Source organism: Somniosus microcephalus, chromosome 3 (genome assembly GCF_052327205.1).
Source record: "Somniosus microcephalus isolate GS21.2 chromosome 3, FLI_Smic_1.0, whole genome shotgun sequence".
Lineage (NCBI taxonomy): Eukaryota > Metazoa > Chordata > Chondrichthyes > Squaliformes > Somniosidae > Somniosus > Somniosus microcephalus.
Window position 1 is genome coordinate 297892733 of NC_140989.1, and position 19478 is coordinate 297912210.

The following is a 19478-nucleotide window of genomic DNA, read 5'->3' on the forward strand; positions in this document are numbered from 1 at the left end:
ATATCGTTACAACAGCGATGACCTTCAAGTCAAAGGCACTTACAGTAATTGGCCTGCAATGTTGCTCATAATTAAAATACTGAGTACTGTTAGTATTCATCACAATTACTTTACAATTTTCTCATTAACTCACTGCAAATCCTAGTATTTTGAATCTTTAAGATTCTTTGTTCCATCCCAATTTTCAATTTTATAAAATCAGCTGCAGGCTGGGAGGAGTTACCCTCCAAATAAGTTCCAAGTTATTGAGATTTTATTATTTTGTGGTGCTCGAGAGTGTAGTCCCTCAACTTCACCACATCCTACATGCAGCTTCTTCAACACCTCAATTATATACCCTGGGCAAATTGTTCATTCTGGTGAAAGGTACAAATACCAAATGTCAGAGGTTAATAATTAGGATGTCAAGTGGATGCAATTAACACAAATGGTAATAAACTTGTGGAATAAATGATCAGGGAAGACCATTGAAGTGTACAATACAAGTAGGGCCAAGAGGCAATTAGATGCATTTCAGGAGGGAAAGGGATTGAGGGATATGGTGAGCAGGCAAATAGATGGAGTTGTGATCAACCACAAAGGGATGGATTTTTTTGGTCCTATAGCACATGAAGGATCTAAAGACTACATGAACAGGAAGTAAGGAACTGCTTCAAAAATGTTATAAAATTATACAATAACCTTGATGAGGTTATAGCATGCTGACATACCATCTTGTGCATTGTGTTCCAGATATTCCCAATATTAGTAGAACATTTCTGGCCAAAGCAATTGGATCTTTATGAAGATTTTGCTATGTTAAAGGTGCTATATAAATGCAAGTTGTTGTTGATTTACTGTGGTATATTTCACAGTAAACAGGAACCAATTTGCTAATGTTCTGAGTAAGTCCCTGGGCTAGAGAGGACAAACAAATGAGCCAGGATTCCTATTCCTGATTGATATCCAGTGACTGCTGGTGGAATGTGCGTGAATGTGGATGTTGATTAAGCTTGGCCGCTACACCTTCTGCAGTCAAATAGCCTGCTGGCACTTTCAGGGTAATTTTCACTTTGGATTTTGGCAGAAAACCAGAAATCAGTGGAAAGGAAAATCAGACAAGATGTACAAAGAGTGTTTGATCCGCAACTGCCAGCTTCCCTCCGTGAAAATTACCCCCTTACTGTCTAGGCTTACAAGTGAAGAACAGATACTTGGGCAAGGCATCAGAGAATAATCAGCATCGATGGAACGGTACCACAGAATGAGTTAGTACTTCAGGAGATGAAGGGAAAGAATTGTATAAAAAAGGCTGAATATGAAAGATTTGATCAGAAACACATGGCATTTGTTAAATATAATGAATTCCATGATAATGAGTGTTGTTTTTACATATGTATATTTGTAATAGTATTACATGGTGAGTTACAGAAATCAATGTGAATTGTTTGAAAAATCCATTGTATAATGTATTGTTTGATAAAGTTCAAAATAATGTGTAAAGTTACATAGAGTGTTGGCTGAGGTAAGTTAAAATATGCAGAAACATACTCAGTCATATCCCTTTAATTTCAATCTCATGTTCAAAAATTTAAATTCTGTAAATGCAGAGAAAACAAACTAAATTAAAAGAATGTTTTAAACACCGATATTTACAAAAAAGAAAAAAATGCCAAATCAACGATCCAACTTCTTAAAGCCACTTTACCTAAAACACATTCAAAGTGTTCAGTTGAACAGCGAGAACTTTTGTTTTTTTATAAAATAAAATTTGTGTTTTGATTTTTTCTTTTCATATTGTACAAAAGTGATAAGAGTTTTGTCTGTTTTGAAAATGTCAGAATTCGTACACAGTAGCAAATTCATGCTATTAATGTCCTGTTATAAATTATGTTGATTTTGTTGCTTCCTGAAAAAGGGATTTTTTTTCTGATCTGAGGGTGAATGATTAATGTACTTTTCATTAAAGAACATAGAAGAGAGGTTGACATCTGCATAGTGATTCAGCAGCGAGCTCTTGGATCTTAGATGACAAATAGTAATTTCTGGAAGATTCAAATACTCTCTCTCTCTCTGTTTCTTTCCCAAGAAATTATTTCTAGCAGGATGTGACTGTCTCGTTGGGAAAGTTCCACATCCACAGCAAACTGTTGATCGACCCTTCGGATACAGAGCACATCTCTCTTCACCTTGGCGCAATCCGTAGTTAATTCTTTAAAACAGCATCTGTCACAACTGTTTGCACAAACGGTAAGGCAAACCAATCCTCCACCATTTTGTTTTTCTGAGGGAGGTGCAGGTCAGGCTGATTGATTTTATTTTGCACTCTGATCCAATGGAGAACGGTTCAAGGTTTTCCTGCAACACACTCACGGCTCCAGCTGGTTATTTCTTGGTCTTCTTTATCTGGGCATAGAGAGGCTCTACTGCCTGTGGGCAGATAGACACATGTTTAAATTGAGGAACAACCTTTCATTTCATTGCACTGCCCATGCATATTAGTCTTGTTCTCCCTCATATACTGTTAGAATGTCACTAAACACTCATGAATGCCTGGAGAAATGAGGGTAAATATTCATCTTCACAGCCTGGGCGGTAATCTGACGAGGTGGCTCACACACGCTTTATAGAACCCGCATGATTTTAATTCCATTGGAATCAATTTAATGACAATTAGGCAGGTTCTATAAAATGTGTGCGACCAGATCATTGCTCAGGTGGTGAAGTCCAAAATCTACCCCATGTAATCATTGTTTAAAAAAGCTTACAGAATTTATTATATTAATTCACTCGATTGTCTGTTACCTTTGCAGTAGTGATTTACATCATCACTCCAGGTTTCCCTGGTCTGCTTTCTCACTGCCCCATTTGCCCCGAGGTTCAGTCTCACTGCCCCCATTTGCCCCGAGGTTCAGTCTCACTGCCCCCATTTGCCCCGAGGTTCAGTCTCATTGCCCCATTTGCCCTGATGTTCAGTCTCACTGCCCCATTTGCCCCGAGGTTCAGTCTCACTGCCCCATTTGCCCCGAGGTTCAGTCTCACTGCCCCCATTTGCCCGGAGGTTCAGTCTCACTGCCCCATTTGCCCCGAGGTTCAGTCTCACTGCCCCATTTGCCCCGAGGTTCAGTCTCACTGCCCCATTTGCCCCGAGGTTCAGTCTCACTGCCCCATTTGCCCCGAGGTTCAGTCTCACTGCCCCATTTGCCCCGAGGTTCAGTCTCACTGCCCCCATTTGCCCGGAGGTTCAGTCTCACTGCCCCGATTTGCCCCGAGGTTCAGTCTCACTGCCCCGATTTGCCCCGAGGTTCAGTCTCACTGCCCCATTTGCCCCGAGGTTCAGTCTCACTGCCCCAATTTGCCCCGAGGTTCAGTCTCACTGCCCCGATTTGCCCCAAGGTTCAGTCTCACTGCCCCAATTTGCCCCAAGGTTCAGTCTCACTGCCCCGATTTGCCCCGAGGTTCAGTCTCACTGCCCCGATTTGCCCCAAGGTTCAGTCTCACTGCCCCGATTTGCCCCGAGGTTCAGTCTCACTGCCCCATTTGCCCCGAGGTTCAGTCTCACTGCCCCATTTGCCCCGAGGTTCAGTCTCACTGCCCCATTTGCCCTGATGTTCAGTCTCACTGCCCCATTTGCCCTGATGTTCAGTCTCACTGCCCCATTTGCCCCGAGGTTCAGTCTCACTGCCCCATTTGCCCCGAGGTTCAGTCTCACTGCCCCATTTGCCCCGAGGTTCAGTCTCACTGCCCCATTTGCCCTGATGTTCAGTCTCACTGCCCCATTTGCCCCGAGGTTCAGTCTCACTGCCCCATTTGCCCCGAGGTTCAGTCTCACTGCCCCATTTGCCCTGATGTTCAGTCTCACTGCCCCATTTGCCCTGATGTTCAGTCTCACTGCCCATTTGCCCCGAGGTTCAGTCTCATTGCCCCATTTGCCCTGATGTTCAGTCTCACTGCCCCATTTGCCCTGATGTTCAGTCTCACTGCCCCATTTGCCCTGATGTTCAGTCTCACTGCCCCAATTTGCCCCGAGGTTCAGTCTCACTGCCCCGATTTGCCCCAAGGTTCAGTCTCACTGCCCCAATTTGCCCCAAGGTTCAGTCTCACTGCCCCGATTTGCCCCGAGGTTCAGTCTCACTGCCCCGATTTGCCCCAAGGTTCAGTCTCACTGCCCCGATTTGCCCCGAGGTTCAGTCTCACTGCCCCATTTGCCCCGAGGTTCAGTCTCACTGCCCCATTTGCCCCGAGGTTCAGTCTCACTGCCCCATTTGCCCTGATGTTCAGTCTCACTGCCCCATTTGCCCTGATGTTCAGTCTCACTGCCCCATTTGCCCCGAGGTTCAGTCTCACTGCCCCATTTGCCCCGAGGTTCAGTCTCACTGCCCCATTTGCCCCGAGGTTCAGTCTCACTGCCCCATTTGCCCTGATGTTCAGTCTCACTGCCCCATTTGCCCCGAGGTTCAGTCTCACTGCCCCATTTGCCCCGAGGTTCAGTCTCACTGCCCCATTTGCCCTGATGTTCAGTCTCACTGCCCATTTGCCCCGAGGTTCAGTCTCATTGCCCCATTTGCCCTGACGTTCAGGCTCACTGCCCCATTTGTCCTGATGTTCAGTCTCACTGCCCCATTTGCCCCGAAGTTCAGTCTCACTGCCCCAATTTGCCCCGAGGTTCAGTCTCACTGCCCCATTTGCCCCGAGGTTCAGTCTCACTGCCCTGATTTGCCCCGAGGTTCAGTCTCACTGCCCCGATTTGCCCCAAGGTTCAGTCTCACTGCCCCGATTTGCCCCGAGGTTCAGTCTCACTGCCCCATTTGCCCCGAGGTTCAGTCTCACTGCCCCAATTTGCCCCGAGGTTCAGTCTCACTGCCCCGATTTGCCCCAAGGTTCAGTCTCACTGCCCCGATTTGCCCCGAGGTTCAGTCTCACTGCCCCGATTTGCCCCAAGGTTCAGTCTCACTGCCCCATTTGCCCTGATGTTCAGTCTCACTGCCCATTTGCCCCGAGGTTCAGTCTCATTGCCCCATTTGCCCTGACGTTCAGGCTCACTGCCCCATTTGTCCTGATGTTCAGTCTCACTGCCCCATTTGCCCCGAAGTTCAGTCTCATTGCCCCATTTGCCCTGATGTTCAGTCTCACTGCCCCATTTGCCCTGATGTTCAGTCTCACTGCCACATTTGCCCTGATGTTCAGTCTCATTGCCCCATTTGCCCTGATGTTCAGTCTCACTGCCCCATTTGCCCCGAGGTTCAGTCTCACTGCCCCATTTGCCCCGAGGTTCAGTCTCACTGCCCCATTTGCTCTGAGGTTCAGTCTCACTGCCCCATTTGCCCTGATGTTCAGTCTCACTGCCCCATTTGCCCTGATGTTCAGTCTCACTGCCCCATTTGCCCCGAGGTTCAGTCTCACTGCCCCATTTGCCCCGAGGTTCAGTCTCACTGCCCCATTTGCCCCGAGGTTCAGTCTCACTGCCCCATTTGCCCCGAGGTTCAGTCTCACTGCCCCATTTGCCCTGATGTTCAGTCTCACTGCCCCATTTGCCCTGATGTTCAGTCTCACTGCCCATTTGCCCCGAGGTTCAGTCTCACTGCCCCATTTGCCCCGAGGTTCAGTCTCACTGCCCCATTTGCCCTGATGTTCAGTCTCACTGCCCCACTTGCCCCGAGGTTCAGTCTCACTGCCCCATTTGCCCCGAGGTTCAGTCTCATTGCCCCATTTGCCCTGACGTTCAGGCTCACTGCCCCATTTGTCCTGATGTTCAGTCTCACTGCCCCATTTGCCCCGAGGTTCAGTCTCATTGCCCCATTTGCCCTGATGTTCAGTCTCACTGCCCCATTTGCCCTGATGTTCAGTCTCATTGCCCCATTTGCCCTGATGTTCAGTCTCACTGCCCCATTTGCCCTGATGTTCAGTCTCATTGCCCCATTTGTCCCAAGGTTCAGTCTCACTGCCCCATTTGCCCCGAGGTTCAGTCTCACTGCCCCATTTGTCCCAAGGTTCAGTCTCATTGCCCCATTTGTCCCAAGGTTCAGTCTCACTGCCCCATTTGCCCCGAGGTTCAGTCTCACTGCCCCATTTGTCCCAAGGTTCAGTCTCATTGCCCCATTTGTCCCGAGGTTCAGTCTCACTGCCCCATTTGCCCTGATGTTCAGTCTCACTGCCCCGATTGGCCCCGAGGTTCAGTCTCATTGCCCCATTTGTCCTGAGGTTCAGTCTCACTGCCCCATTTGCCCCGAGGTTCCGTCTCATTGCCCCATTTGTCCCAAGGTTCAGTCTCACTGCCCCATTTGTCCTGAGGTTCAGTCTCACTGCCCCGATTTGTCCTGAGGTTCCGTCTCACTGCCCCATTTGCCCTGATGTTCAGTCTCACTGCCCCGATTTGCCCCGAGGTTCGGTCTCACTGCCCCATTTGCCCTGAAGTTCAGTCTCACTGCCCCAATTTGCCCCGAGGTTCAGTCTCACTGCCCCATTTGCCCCGAGGTTCAGTCTCATTGCCCCGATTTGCCCCGAAGTTCAGTCTCACTGCCCCGATTTGCCCCGAGGTTCAGTCTCACTGCCCCATTTGTCCTGAGGTTCAGTCTCACTGCCCCATTTGTCCCGAGGTTCAGTCTCACTGCCCCATTTGTCCCGAGGTTCAGTCTCACTGCCCCATTTGCCCTGAGGTTCAGTCTCACTGCCCCATTTGCCCCGAGGTTCAGTCTCAATGCCCCATTTGCCCCGAAGTTCAGTCTCACTGCCCTGATTTGCCCCGAGGTTCAGTCTCATGCCCCGATTTGCCCCGAGGTTCAGCCTCACTGCCCCATTTGCCCGAGGTTCAGTCTCACTGCCCCATTTGCCCTGATGTTCCGTCTCACTGCCCATTTGCCCCGAGGTTCAGTCTCACTGCCCATTTGCCCTGATGTTCAGTCTCACTGCCCCATTTGCCCTGATATTCAGGCTCACTGCCCCATTTGTCCTGATGTTCAGTCTCACTGCCCCATTTGCCCCGAGGTTCAGTCTCACTGCCCCATTTGCCCTGATGTTCAGTCTCACTGCCCCATTTGCCCTGATGTTCAGTCTCACTGCCCCATTTGTCCTGATGTTCAGTCTCATTGCCCCATTTGCCCCGAGGTTCAGTCTCACTGCCCCATTTGCCCTGATGTTCAGTCTCACTGCCCCATTTGCCCCGAGGTTCAGTCTCACTGCCCCATTTGCCCTGATGTTCAGTCTCACTGCCCCATTTGCCCTGATGTTCAGTCTCACTGCCCCATTTGCCCTGATGTTCAGTCTCACTGCCCCATTTGCCCTGATGTTCAGTCTCACTGCCCCATTTGTCCTGATGTTCAGTTTCATTGCCCCATTTGCCCTGATGTTCAGTCTCACTGCCCCGATTTGCCCTGATGGTCAGTCTCACTGCCCCATTTGCCCCGAGGTTCAGTCTCACTGCCCCATTTGCCCTGATGTTCAGTCTCACTGCCCCATTTGCCCTGATGGTCAGTCTCACTGCCCCATTTGCCCCAAGGTTCAGTCTCACTGCCCCGATTTGCCCTGATGTTCAGTTTCATTGCCCCATTTGCCCTGATGTTGTCTCACTGCCCCATTTGCCCCGAGGTTCAGTCTCACTGCCCCATTTGCCCCGAGGTTCAGTCTCACTGCCCCCATTTGCCCTGATGTTCAGTCTCACTGCCCTATTTGCCCTGATGTTCAGTCTCACTGCCCCATTTGCCCTGATGTTCAGTCTCACTGCCCCATTTGCCCTGATGTTCAGTCTCACTGCCCCATTTGCCCTGATGTTCAGTCTCACTGCCCCATTTGTCCCAAGGTTCAGTCTCACTGCCCCATTTGCCCTGATGTTCAGTCTCACTGCCCCATTTGCCCTGATGTTCAGTCTCACTGCCCCATTTGCCCTGATGTTCAGTCTCATTGCCCCATTTGTCCCAAGGTTCAGTCTCACTGCCCCATTTGCCCTGATGTTCAGTCTCACTGCCCCGATTTGCCCTGATGTTCAGTTTCATTGCCCCATTTGCCCTGATGTTGTCTCACTGCCCCCATTTGCCCTGATGTTCAGTCTCACTGCCCCGATTTGCCCTGATGTTCAGTTTCATTGCCCCAATTGCCCTGATGTTGTCTCACTGCCCCCATTTGCCCTGATGTTCAGTCTCACTGCCCCATTTGTCCTGAGGTTCAGTCTCACTGCCCCATTTGCCCTGATGTTCAGTCTCACTGCCCCATTTGCCCCGAGTTTCAGTCTCACTGCCCCATTTGCCCTGATGTTCAGTCTCATTGCCCCATTTGCCCCAAGGTTCAGTCTCACTGCCCCATTTACCCTGAGGTTCAGTCTCATTGCCCCATTTGCCCTGATGTTCAGTCTCACTGCCCCATTTGCCCCGAGGTTCAGTCTCACTGCCCCATTTGCCCTGATGTTCAGTCTCATTGCCCCATTTGCCCCAAGGTTCAGTCTCACTGCCCCATTTGTCCGAAGGTTCAGTCTCACTGCCCCATTTGCCCTGATGTTCAGTCTCATTGCCCCATTTGCCCCAAGGTTCAGTCTCACTGCCCCATTTGTCCGAAGGTTCAGTCTCACTGCCCCATTTGCCCTGATGTGTGGCATCTCTGCTTCAGTTCTCTATTTTGCTGTCTCACTGCTCCTGCTCTTGCCCAATTTGGCTGACTAAACTTTCTACATCACTGGATTTGATTTTTTGAATTTCATGACAATGGCAATCTGGAAACATCTGTTGTTTCCTCATTGGTTCAAAAATGTCTTCACCAATGGTGCAATGTGCTGTAGCATACATGAGCTGCAAGGACACAAATTGGGATTCTGGCGCGTGGCAAAAATTTAGTGAGCGATTATAGTACAACCTCAGGCTTACAGAACATAACATCTCACTGAGTACAGCATGAAACCCATTACAACACAAAAAGGTTTTATACATTCCACTGGCACTGGCGCAGGCTCATGCAGTTCTGAAGATTGATGAAAATAAGCCATGTTTAAACATAAGAAACACACAGAAATGATGATTATACAACTAAAACAAACCACAATCCATGGGTCGCAGTGATCAGCAGCAGTGGGATGCGTGCACACCTAGAAAAGAGAATAGAGATACCTACCCCGACCTCTGCTATCTAGCTACCGACCTGTGGGGTGAAAGAATCACCAAGAGAGTCACCAACAGCATCAGTGTTTGAGGACGTCTCAGAACTAACAAGCTGTGAAAGGAGAAAAGAACACTCAATTTATTCAATATTAAGAGTTGTATATCACAGATTTTAAGATGATGTTTGATATTTTCCGGTAGTAGAAATATTACAATAATACCAGTATTACAAACAGCAGTTGATATTTTGTTAACTGATTTTGAATGTTAAAATGTAAATTTCTTGCTCCTCTCCCAATTTTATCTGCCCTTCTGCCTTATCATTTCACAGTCAGAAGGATATCCTGTCCACAGTCCTCTGCTGTCCTTGAATCAGACCCCTGGAACAGTCCAGATTGACTCATCCTTTTCATTTGCCCGCCCTCTAATTGGTGTCTCCTCCAAATGCCTAAAACAGATGATCTAGTCATTTATTTCATTGCTATTTGTGGCAGCTTGCTGTGCGCAAATTGGTTGCCAAGGTTGTCTGTATTACAACAGTCACTACACTCCCAAAGTACTTCATTGGCTGTAAATCGCATTGGGGCATCCTGAAGTTGTGAAAAGCGCTATATAAATGCATGTTCTTTCTTTCTTTTATCTGCATCTAACCTCTCTGATATTTCTTCAAATAATTTTACAATATTGGTCAAGCACAACTTACCTTTTAGAAATCTGTGCTGTGAGGCCATGATAAACTCATGTCTCTCCAAATGCTTAGTAAATTCATCTTGTGTTATAGACTTAGTAGTTTATCAACCACTGAAGTAAGATTAATGGCCCAATACTTTTCTAGCTTATCCCTATTTTTGTTGAAAAGGGTAGTCACATTAACCATACTTCAGTTCACCAGTACAATTTTATTTTCCATAGACGTTTGGAAAATTATAGTCAGAGGCTCATCTATTTCTTCCATCAAGATCTTTGAATGTAAATTATCATATTCGAATTATTTTTCTACCTTACGTTTGAATAACTTCTTTAGTACCATTTCTTATTGAAGAATAATCTCCATTAACAGTGCTACACCCAAATCTGGTGGTTCTACAATCCCAATATCGATCTCCTCTATGAAAACTGATGGCAAGCATGGATTCCATTCCTTCACTCTCCACTACAAACTTACCTCCTTCACCTCTTAGCGGTCCTACCACCTTGACTATCCTCTCACTAATAAAGCATCTATAAAAAGCCTTTTTATTGCCCTTTATGTTTTTGCCTATTTTTTCTCTCATACTCCCTCTTAATTTTTCTAATCTCCCCTTTTGTAGTCTAGATTGGGAATTCAGGAGAGTGAGAGAACTACCCTATATCCCACTACTTTCTGGCAACAAATTGTGGTGATTTAATCTGCTTTTAAAAGGAGATTAAGTGGTACAGTGGGTTAGAATACTATCCTTTCATCTGCCAGACCCACATTCAAAACCAGCCAAGATTGATAGGGTGAAAGGTTTCAGTATCTGCTAGCTGAGAGGTGCTATATGAAATGAGACTGGGGAGTATGTAAATAGTAGCATGAGCACACAGTGTAAAACCGCTTATAATTTGGCACTGATTAAGAATGTTACACAGAGATAACAGGAGGATAGCCGGTGCTGGTAATGGAAATGTTACACTTGCAAAGTAGGGCATGCTCTCCTAAGGTTAGAGTTAAGTATTGCTGAGGGAGTTTCACACTGCAGCTGGCTGTGCGATACCTGACCTTGAACTTCTTATTGCTGACAGTGGGTGCTTAAATGTCCAATTGTGGACAAAGGAGCTGAATTCCAGAGGTGAGGTGAGAGTGACTGCCCTTGACATCAAGGCAGCATTTGACCGAGTGTGGCATCAAGGAGCCCTAGTAAAATTGAAGTCAATGGGAATCGGGGGAATACTCTTCACTGGTTGGAGTCATACCTAGCACAAAGGAAGATAGCTGTGGTGGTTGGAGGTCAATCAGGGCAGTGTCCTAGGCCCAACCATCTTCAGCTGCTTCATCAATGACCTTCCCTCCTACATAAGGTCAGAAATGGGGATGTTCGCTGATGACTGCACCATCCTGACTTAGAAGTATATCGCCGTTCCTTCATCATCGCTGGGTCAAAATCCTGGAACTCCCTCCCTAACAGCACTGTGGGAGTACCTTCATCACACGGACTGCAGTGGTTCAAGAAGGCGGCTCACCACCACCTTCTCAAGGGCAATTAGGGATGGTCAATAAATGCTGGCCTTGCCAGCGACGCCCACATCCCATAAATAATTTATTTTTTTAAATGAGAAAGTGTTCTATTCTCTAGTACTAACTGCTTTAACCTTTATGTGTTCTAAAACCAACCAAGAAAACAAACATGGCACAGGAGATGCCACTTTCACTACGGTTCATTGCTTTAATACTCACAGCCACTTGCACGCTGCTGTTGCTCCGGTTGTCCGGCTCATCTCCCACTTGGTCATCAGGTGTAGGCTCATTGGGATGCAAGGTTGGTGACTTTGATGGGGTAGTCTGGTGAGAGGATGGAGTGGGAGTGGTCCGAAGGGGAGATGCAGCAGGTGTGCTCCGACAAGCAGATGTAGCAGGTGTGCTCTGACGAGGAGATGTAGCAGGTGTGCTCTGACGAGGAGATGTAGCAGGTGTGCTCTGACGAGGAGATGTAGCAGGTGTGCTCTGACGAGGAGATGTAGCAGGTGTGCTCTGACGAGGAGATGTAGCAGGTGTGTGTTGATGTGGCGATTCAGCAGGTGTGTGCTGACGAGATGTAGCAGGTGTGTGCTGATGTGGCGATTCAGCAGGTGTGTGCTGATGTGGAGATGAAGTAGGAGCTGGGAGACAAAATTAATTTATATTTAACAAAATATGAAATGAAGAACCACAAAGATAAAAATTCGGTTGCTTTGCGTCTAAGAGGGCGCTAACGGGGTGCAAAGCAACTAGCGCCCGGGCGCAGCACCACCAACGCCTCCCGCGAAATTCAGCGGGAGGTTAGCGGCGGCGGTAACTGTTAGTGCCCCGTGGCGTTGCGCCACCAGTGATGACGTCATTGTCGTGCGCACCGGCCCGCTCATACCCCGGCCACAATCTTTGGTAGTGCCCCCTGACTTACCGCCGGATGCTATGTCTAACGGGGTCAGGGGGGCCTACCTGTGGCCAGGGCGGCGCTAATTAAAGGGGAGGTGCCACATGGCCATTTTTGTTGCAGGCCGCCTGCCAGCACCTGCCCCCATGCCATCTCCGGCCTTCTGACCAGCACCCCCCCCACCCCCCCCCGTGGAGTGCCGGCTGCGCTCCGTGAGCCCGGCACTTCTCTTGAGTGCCGAGCTCTTTTGCTGGCACTCCCGATTCCTGGTGGCCCAGCTGGGCCCTGGGTTGCGCTGCGCAAAGCCCCTCTCCTTTAAGAAGGGGAAGAAGGCCTGCAGTACCGCGGCACGTAGTGCTGCGATATTCACTCACAGCGCCCCAAGCGAGAGGCGGGCCGCTTCCAGTAGATTCCCGTTTCCCTCTTGGGACGCTACTGATGAATTTTGGCCGCGGGGTCGCTAATTTCTTCGGGGCACCAAAAGTAGCGCCCCGGTGAAGTTGGTGCCCCAAAGGGGGCGCAACTCAATTTTTCCCCTTCTTGAACTGGACAGCTCAATGACACAGCATGCCTATTAAAATATTTCTGTTGTTTTAGATGCAGGGAGACAAAGACAGAAAGTAAGAATGAACAAAACTGATTTACAAAGCCAGATATTTAACAGTTATAAAACAAATTAACATAATCTTGCAAAAAATGTCACAAAGCACTGCTATTTTGTTAATGATGTATATCATTCTGAACTAAGCTCCAAATGGGGAGAGAGCGGGAATATGGTATTGAGATAGAGGATCAGCCATGATCATATTGAATGGCGGAGCAGGCTCGAAGGGCCGAATGGCCTACTCCTGCTCCTATTTTTCTATGTTTCTATTCTATGTTTCTATATATAATTCTATGTGCTCTTCCTCTTAGCTGTGTTACAAATATACGAGCAATGATGGACAGGAAAAGATGCTCTGGTCCGTCCAGCCTGTCGCACACAATTGTGATACATTGTGTATCACAATATATATACTCTCCACCCCACCCGAAACCATGTGATCTCCTGGGACAGGCGAATAAACAGATAAAAACCCAGGCCAATTTGGGTAACAAAAAATCGGGGAAATTCCTTTCCGACCCATCTAGGTGATCAAACAAGTCCAGGAGATTACTCTGGCACTGAATTCCCTGCAGTACCTACCTTCTGTAAGAGGGGATCTCCGCCCTAGCCACAAACAGGTCCAGCTCTCGCTTGACGGAATTCAGCGAATCAGCATCCACCGCACGAGACAGCAGCCTGTTCCAGAGGTCCCCTATTCTCTGGGAAGACTTATTACATGGTTTCCTTCTCTAACTCATTCTTTCCCATGACTCAACATTTCTTACCTACTCAGCTGCCCTTCCTCTACAATCTATATGCTTTTAAAACTCAAGCTTGGGGTCTCCTAACCACTACTTAATTTACATCTGGTTAATTCTTATACTTCTATACCGTGGTGATGTCCTATATCATGGCCCTTGGCTCATCATGTAGACTTTTGACTCAAAAAACACACATGGCACAAATGACATAATTGTGATGTAAATGACAAACAATACATTTTCAGGAAAGCTGTGGGGGGAATTTTAAACCTAAAAAATGGTGGGTTGGGGTCAGGTGGGTGGTTAAAGAGTTAAAAAACTGAATCCCAACCCTAAACCACCTCCAACACACCCACTTATGGTTTTAACAGAGGCAGGGTGGTGGGGGTGGGGGTTGGGGGAGATGCGGGGGCCGGGCTCCCAGGAGGCAGGTCACCCATTAAAACATTATAATGAGGCTGGCGTGCCTCATGGTGATCCACCATTTCAAATATAACTCTGGCTGGCTGGGTTTCCTAGGCCTCAGGGAACCTGCCAGCTAAAGGGAGGTGAGGACTGCTGGATCCAGGAGGTAAGTGCCTTTACAAGTACTTGCAGGATCTAGCATCGCTGCCTCACCCACCCTCCGTGATCTGACACCCTCCGACCCTTCCGATCTCCCCCTGACCTCATCCCAAGGCCTCCCACCTCCCCCCATAAGGCCTCTGATCTCCCCCTGACCTCCCCACCGAAGCCTCCGAACCCCCCTCCAGCCTCAGACCTCCCTCCTCCAGCCCCCGATCGCCTTCCCGGCCTCTCCCTTCCAGTCCCGATCCTCCTCTGGCCCCGATTCACCCCCCCACCAATTTCCGGCCTCGATTCACACCCCACCCCAATCCCTCCCTCTCTCCTCTTTGCAACTTAGTGCCACAGGCTTACCGCCCGACAGCCACCGCATTCTAGCCACCCCCCACCCCTGCTACCCACCTCCAACTTAAAATTCCAGCCTGTGTCTCATTAAATCACTAAGGAACATCAAAACATCCCATCAATAAGTCCATCAGTAAGAACACTTTTAAGGATACAACTTTGCTTGCCTATGTTGCTCCAGAGAGAAAAAATTGCTAACTTAAAGATTCTGCAATAATGACGCACCAAAGCCCATCTCATTAATTTATTTTCACTTACCTTTTGGAAAAAACAACCTGAAAAGAAGGGCAATCCTGCTCCATCAGGTCTGTGATTTTGGATCCTTGCAGTGTTTGCTGTCTACATAAAGACCCAGGGCCCTTTGGCACACCTACCATTGAAAGCAGCCATGGATATTTTTAAAAGGGGATCAATAGTGAGCTGAACATTGATATATACCAACAGCAGCTGGTTGGATTTTCAGCACCAGTGGCTACTTTCTGAATTGTACTTAATTAATATATTCATCCCTACCCTTGACACTAGAATTGGGTTGTGCTTTTATACAGAAATTACATTCCTGATGATTTCCCCTCAATGTAAAAAGTAATTACATCAAGGAAATTAAAGTCTTGGGTGCCCAGATGGCTCACTGGGTAAAGACACTTCCTAACATGGCGTAAAACCATAGAGAGAGGATCTTCCAGGGTTCAGAGTTGTGATGAGAATGCTGCTTATTGGCTTCATCTGGGCAGGGAAAAATGAACAGCCAGCATTCCAACTCCTGATTACGGTTCAGTGACCCATGCTGAAAATTCACATGTGTGGATATCAGGTACGGGCAGGATCAAGCTCAACTGTGGTTTCTTCCTCTGATGAAGAACCTGCCAACATTCAAATGTTTTGGTTCATGCTGTGACGAATGGCCATTAAGTTGAGTGACAGACACATGTGGCACCATGCCCCGCAGGGCACGAGGAAAGGAGAAAATCAGAGGACAAATTGAAAATAATTTTCACAAGTACACATGCGGTTAAAGGAGAAGACAATAACTGTAGAGAAACTTACGTGAATTGGTTGACGATGGTGTGGAGTTGGAGGTTGCTGGGGTCAGATTTAACTGAGAGATATCAAAGTCATCTGCATCATCCATCTCCTGTGCCACTCCCACTTTGTCAAAATAGCTTGTGAAGGCATCGGAGGTGCATGAGAGAGTTGATGGCTCACTCTTTCTCGATGGCACTGCTGGGGGTTTGACCATTTGGAATTCTTTAAACATCTCCTTTCCCATTTTCTGTTTTGGTTTCTCTTCTTGATGACTGGCAATCGTGGGTTGACCAACAGATAAGGCTGCTTTGAACATGGCAGTTTGGAGTGGCATAGGAGTTTGTGCTGACATGAAGACAGTGGGCTGGAATGGGTTTCCAACGGGGGCCCACTGCTGTTGAACAGCAAATAAAGTAGGTTGGCCCCAGGCTGTTGGTTGAACTCCAGCTAACAAAGGATTGATGATATTTTGAGCACCCGGTTGTTGTGCCCAGACTGCGGGTGGCACTGCTCCCATTGTGACATATCCTGCCAAAATGTTAAAAGAAAATGAACATTAAAGATAGCTGTCGGGTGACTATTTACTCTCACTTGCTATGATATATCATACTAAATAAGGCAATCAGTCAAAAATATATGTTTTGATTAATATCCCAGAGTTTTGCTTAAGTTACCTTTGGAAATAAGGAAGAAACTTTGAAAGACCTTTCCTCAGAAGATGAGATGAGGTGGGAACAGTACATTATTATAGTAATCTGGCATGTTATGATTAAGGTTATCCACCAGGTGGTGCTGTAGCCAATGCTGCTGCTAAGGTCACAGGTTTGCTTCCTGTTAAGGTCAGAGGTTCGCTTCCTGTCAAGGTCAGCAAAGGTGGAATGCCAGGATGCAGGCATGATGTTGGTTACTCTGTTTGTTAATAAAATACTCGTACTAGTTCCAAGATATCGCCTCTTCGAGTTCTTGTTCCACTACATGGATTTATCACATTTGGCGATGAGGTAAAAAGGACCCTGGATAAAGAAGAGAAGTCTGCCAGGACTTTTAAACAACAAAATCACAAGCTGAAGTTAGCTACCAGTTGGAAGAGAGCATGGCTGCCACGGTAGGAACGGTTTCCGCTTTTGATAGTCAAGCACAAACCTGGGAGGAGTACTGTGAAGTCTTGGGTTATTTTTTCAAAGTAAATGAAATAAATGATGCCGGAAAAAGGAAAGCCATTCTGCTTAGTTCAGTGGGAAGACAAACCTACAGTTTGATGAGGAATCTGCTCAGTCCTGAAAAGCCTGGAGACAAATCATTTGTTGAATTAGTGGCTTTGCTAAAAGAACATTTCAACCCTAAGCCTAGTGAGATTGTACAGCGGTTCAAGTTTAATTCAAGGAACAGGAAAGAGGAAGAGAGCGTAATGGACTATGTAGCGGTGTTGCGTAAATTAGCACAAGATTGCAATTATGGGAACAACCTGAAGGAAATGCTGCGAGATAGGCTAGTTTGCGTAATTATGGACGACCGAATGCAGCGTAGATTATTATCCGAGACTGGGCTTACTTATGAAAAAGCATCGGAACTTGCTCAAGCCATAGAGACAGCGAACCGAGATGTAAAAGAAATACAGGGTGCAGACAGAGCTAATGCTACGCAAGTTGCAGGTCAGGTTGTTGTGCACAAGTTGATCATGCGTCAGAAACCACAATGTGAGCATGTGAAGGCATGTTATAGATGCAAGGGCGATCATCTGGCGAGTGAATGCCGGTTTCTGGAGGAAAAGTGCTACAAGTGTGGGAAACAAGGACACATAAAACGAGCTTGCAGGGCAAAATCACCTGTGGAGGAATCCAAACCAAAAGGGGGAGGACAGCAAAACCAAGGGAGAGAAGTGAAAAAACATGGAGCACACCACATCAGCGGGGAAGCTGAGGAAGAAGAGGACATGTTCATAATGTATAGCATATTAGAGAACATTCCAAAAGTGGCTCCTATTACATTGCAACTGACAGTAAATGACTCTAAGATGAACTTTGAAGTGGATACAGGGTGCGGCGTGACCATAATGAACAAGGCAGAGTACTCAAAATTGTGGAACCGTGCAAAAGTTCCAGAGTTAAAGCCTTGCTCCCTGCATCTTAAAATATATACAGGTGAACGAGTAGCGACATTAGGTACAGCTAATGTAACTGTGCAACACAGGGACACAGTAGAACAGCTACCTGTAGTTATAGTTTCGGGTACCGGACCAAACCTGTTAGGTCGGGGCTGGATAAAAGAACTTAAATTAGACTGGGGAGCAGTACATCAAATAGATGCGGGCAAACAGTTGACTTTGCAAGAAGTGTTGAGTGAACATGAGAATGTGTTCAAGGAGGAACTTGGCACATTTAATGGCCCCCCAGCTAAGATTTATGTAGACAAGGAGACACCGCCAAGGTTTTTTAAACAACGACCTATGCCTTATGCCATGAAGCCAAAGGTAGAGGCTGAGCTTGACCATCTATTGAGAGAGAACATACTGGAGCCAGTGAAATGTTCGGAATGGGCAGCTCCCATAGTACCTGTTTTAAAACCGGACAATTCGGTAAGACTCTGTGGAGACTATAAATTGACAGTCAATCGGGTGTCCAAACTAGAGCAGTATCCGATTCCCAAAACAAAGGATCTCTCTGCAAACCTGGCTGGAGGAAAGAAATTCACAAAGTTGGATATGAGTCATGCCTACTTGCAGATTACACTGGATGATGAATCAAAGAAGTATGTCACCATAAATACACAAAAGGGCTTGTTTACATATAACCGCTTACTGTTTGGTGTCTCATCTAGTCCAGCTATCTTCCAGAGGACAATCGAAGGTGTACTGTAAGGGATTCCACATGTTTCCATCAATCTGGATGACATTCTGGTGACGGGGAGAACCGACCAGGAGCATCTAAGCACTCTGAGAGAGGTACTACAGAGATTGGAGAGGGCAGGGTTCCGGCTCAAGAGGAGTAAGTGCACTTTCCTGGGGAATGTGGCAGTGTTCCTGGGACACAGAGTGGACGCCACCGGGCTCCATCCACTCAAGGAGAAGGTACAACCACTGCAGGACGCCCCTGCTCCTACAAATGTGGCTGAGTTAAAAGCTTACCTGGGACTGCTGAACTATTATAACAGGTTTTTACCAAACTTGTCAACTGTGTTAGCACCTCTTCACAAACTACTGCGCAAGGAGACACAGTGGCAGTGGGGAGAGGAGCAGGGGGTTTCATTTGAACAGTCCAAGAAACTGATGCTGTCGTCGGATATGCTGGTTCACTACAATGCAGAGAAAGACATCATTCTCTCTTGTGGCGCTTCACCTTATGGGGTGGGGGCAGTTCTTTCACACTGCATGGAAGATGGAACTGAAAGACCAATAGGGTTTATGTCCCGAACTCTAACACCAGCGGAAAAAAACTATTCCCAGTTAGACAAAGAGGGGTTAGCAGTAATGTTTGGGTTACAGGGGTTCCACAAGTACATCTATGGCAGGAAGTTCACCATATGCACCGATCATAAACCTCTTCTCTCTCTTTTCAATGAAATGAAAGCAGTTCCACAGATGGTGTCACCCGGATCCAGAGGTGGGCAGTGACGTTGAGGGCATATGAGTATGTCATCGTCTACAAGGCGGGCAAGTACCATGGGAACGCAGATGCCTTGAGCCATCTTCCACTGCCAGGCACACCTATCCGTGCAGCTCCAGAGGACAGAGTTTTGATGTTGGAGGACACTGACACGGCACTTGTGACTGCAGAGCAAGTAAGAACATGGACAGGTAAAGATCCAGTACTGTCTAGAGTTCGAGAATATGTGGTGAGGGGATGGCCACAGCATCCGGAAGGGGCTGACTTCACACCCTACAGTGTCAGGAAAACAGATCTGAGTGTGCAGGATGGTTGTGTGTTATGGGGCGCACGAGTGATTATTCCACAGCCAGCACGACAGTCTATCCTAGAGCAACTACATCAGTGTCATCCTGGGGTCTCGCGGATGAAAGCCTTGGCTAGGAGTTACTTGTGGTGGCCAA

General features: G+C 47.4%; 1 protein-coding gene across 9 annotated transcripts in view; it reads right to left on the reverse strand.

The window, feature by feature from the left end:
• Nucleotides 1–1529: 1529 nt before the first annotated feature.
• Nucleotides 1530–19478, reverse strand: part of LOC147122084 (disabled homolog 1-like) — a 454991-nt gene continuing 437042 nt past the window's right edge. For 8 of the 9 annotated variants that reach the window (XM_085982823.1, XM_085982827.1, XM_085982822.1 and 5 more), the window contains 4 exons: nt 15455–15961; nt 11476–11897; nt 9100–9171; nt 1530–2409 (listed from right to left, as the gene is read on the reverse strand). In XM_085982823.1, coding sequence (XP_085838949.1) covers nt 2365–2409; nt 9100–9171; nt 11476–11897; nt 15455–15961 — 1046 coding nt within the window. In that variant the 3' untranslated portion in view covers nt 1530–2364. Of the gene's footprint in view, nt 2410–9072; nt 9172–11475; nt 11898–15454; nt 15962–19478 lie in introns of all 9 variants that reach the window. The other variant, XM_085982824.1, reaches the window with a different exon arrangement.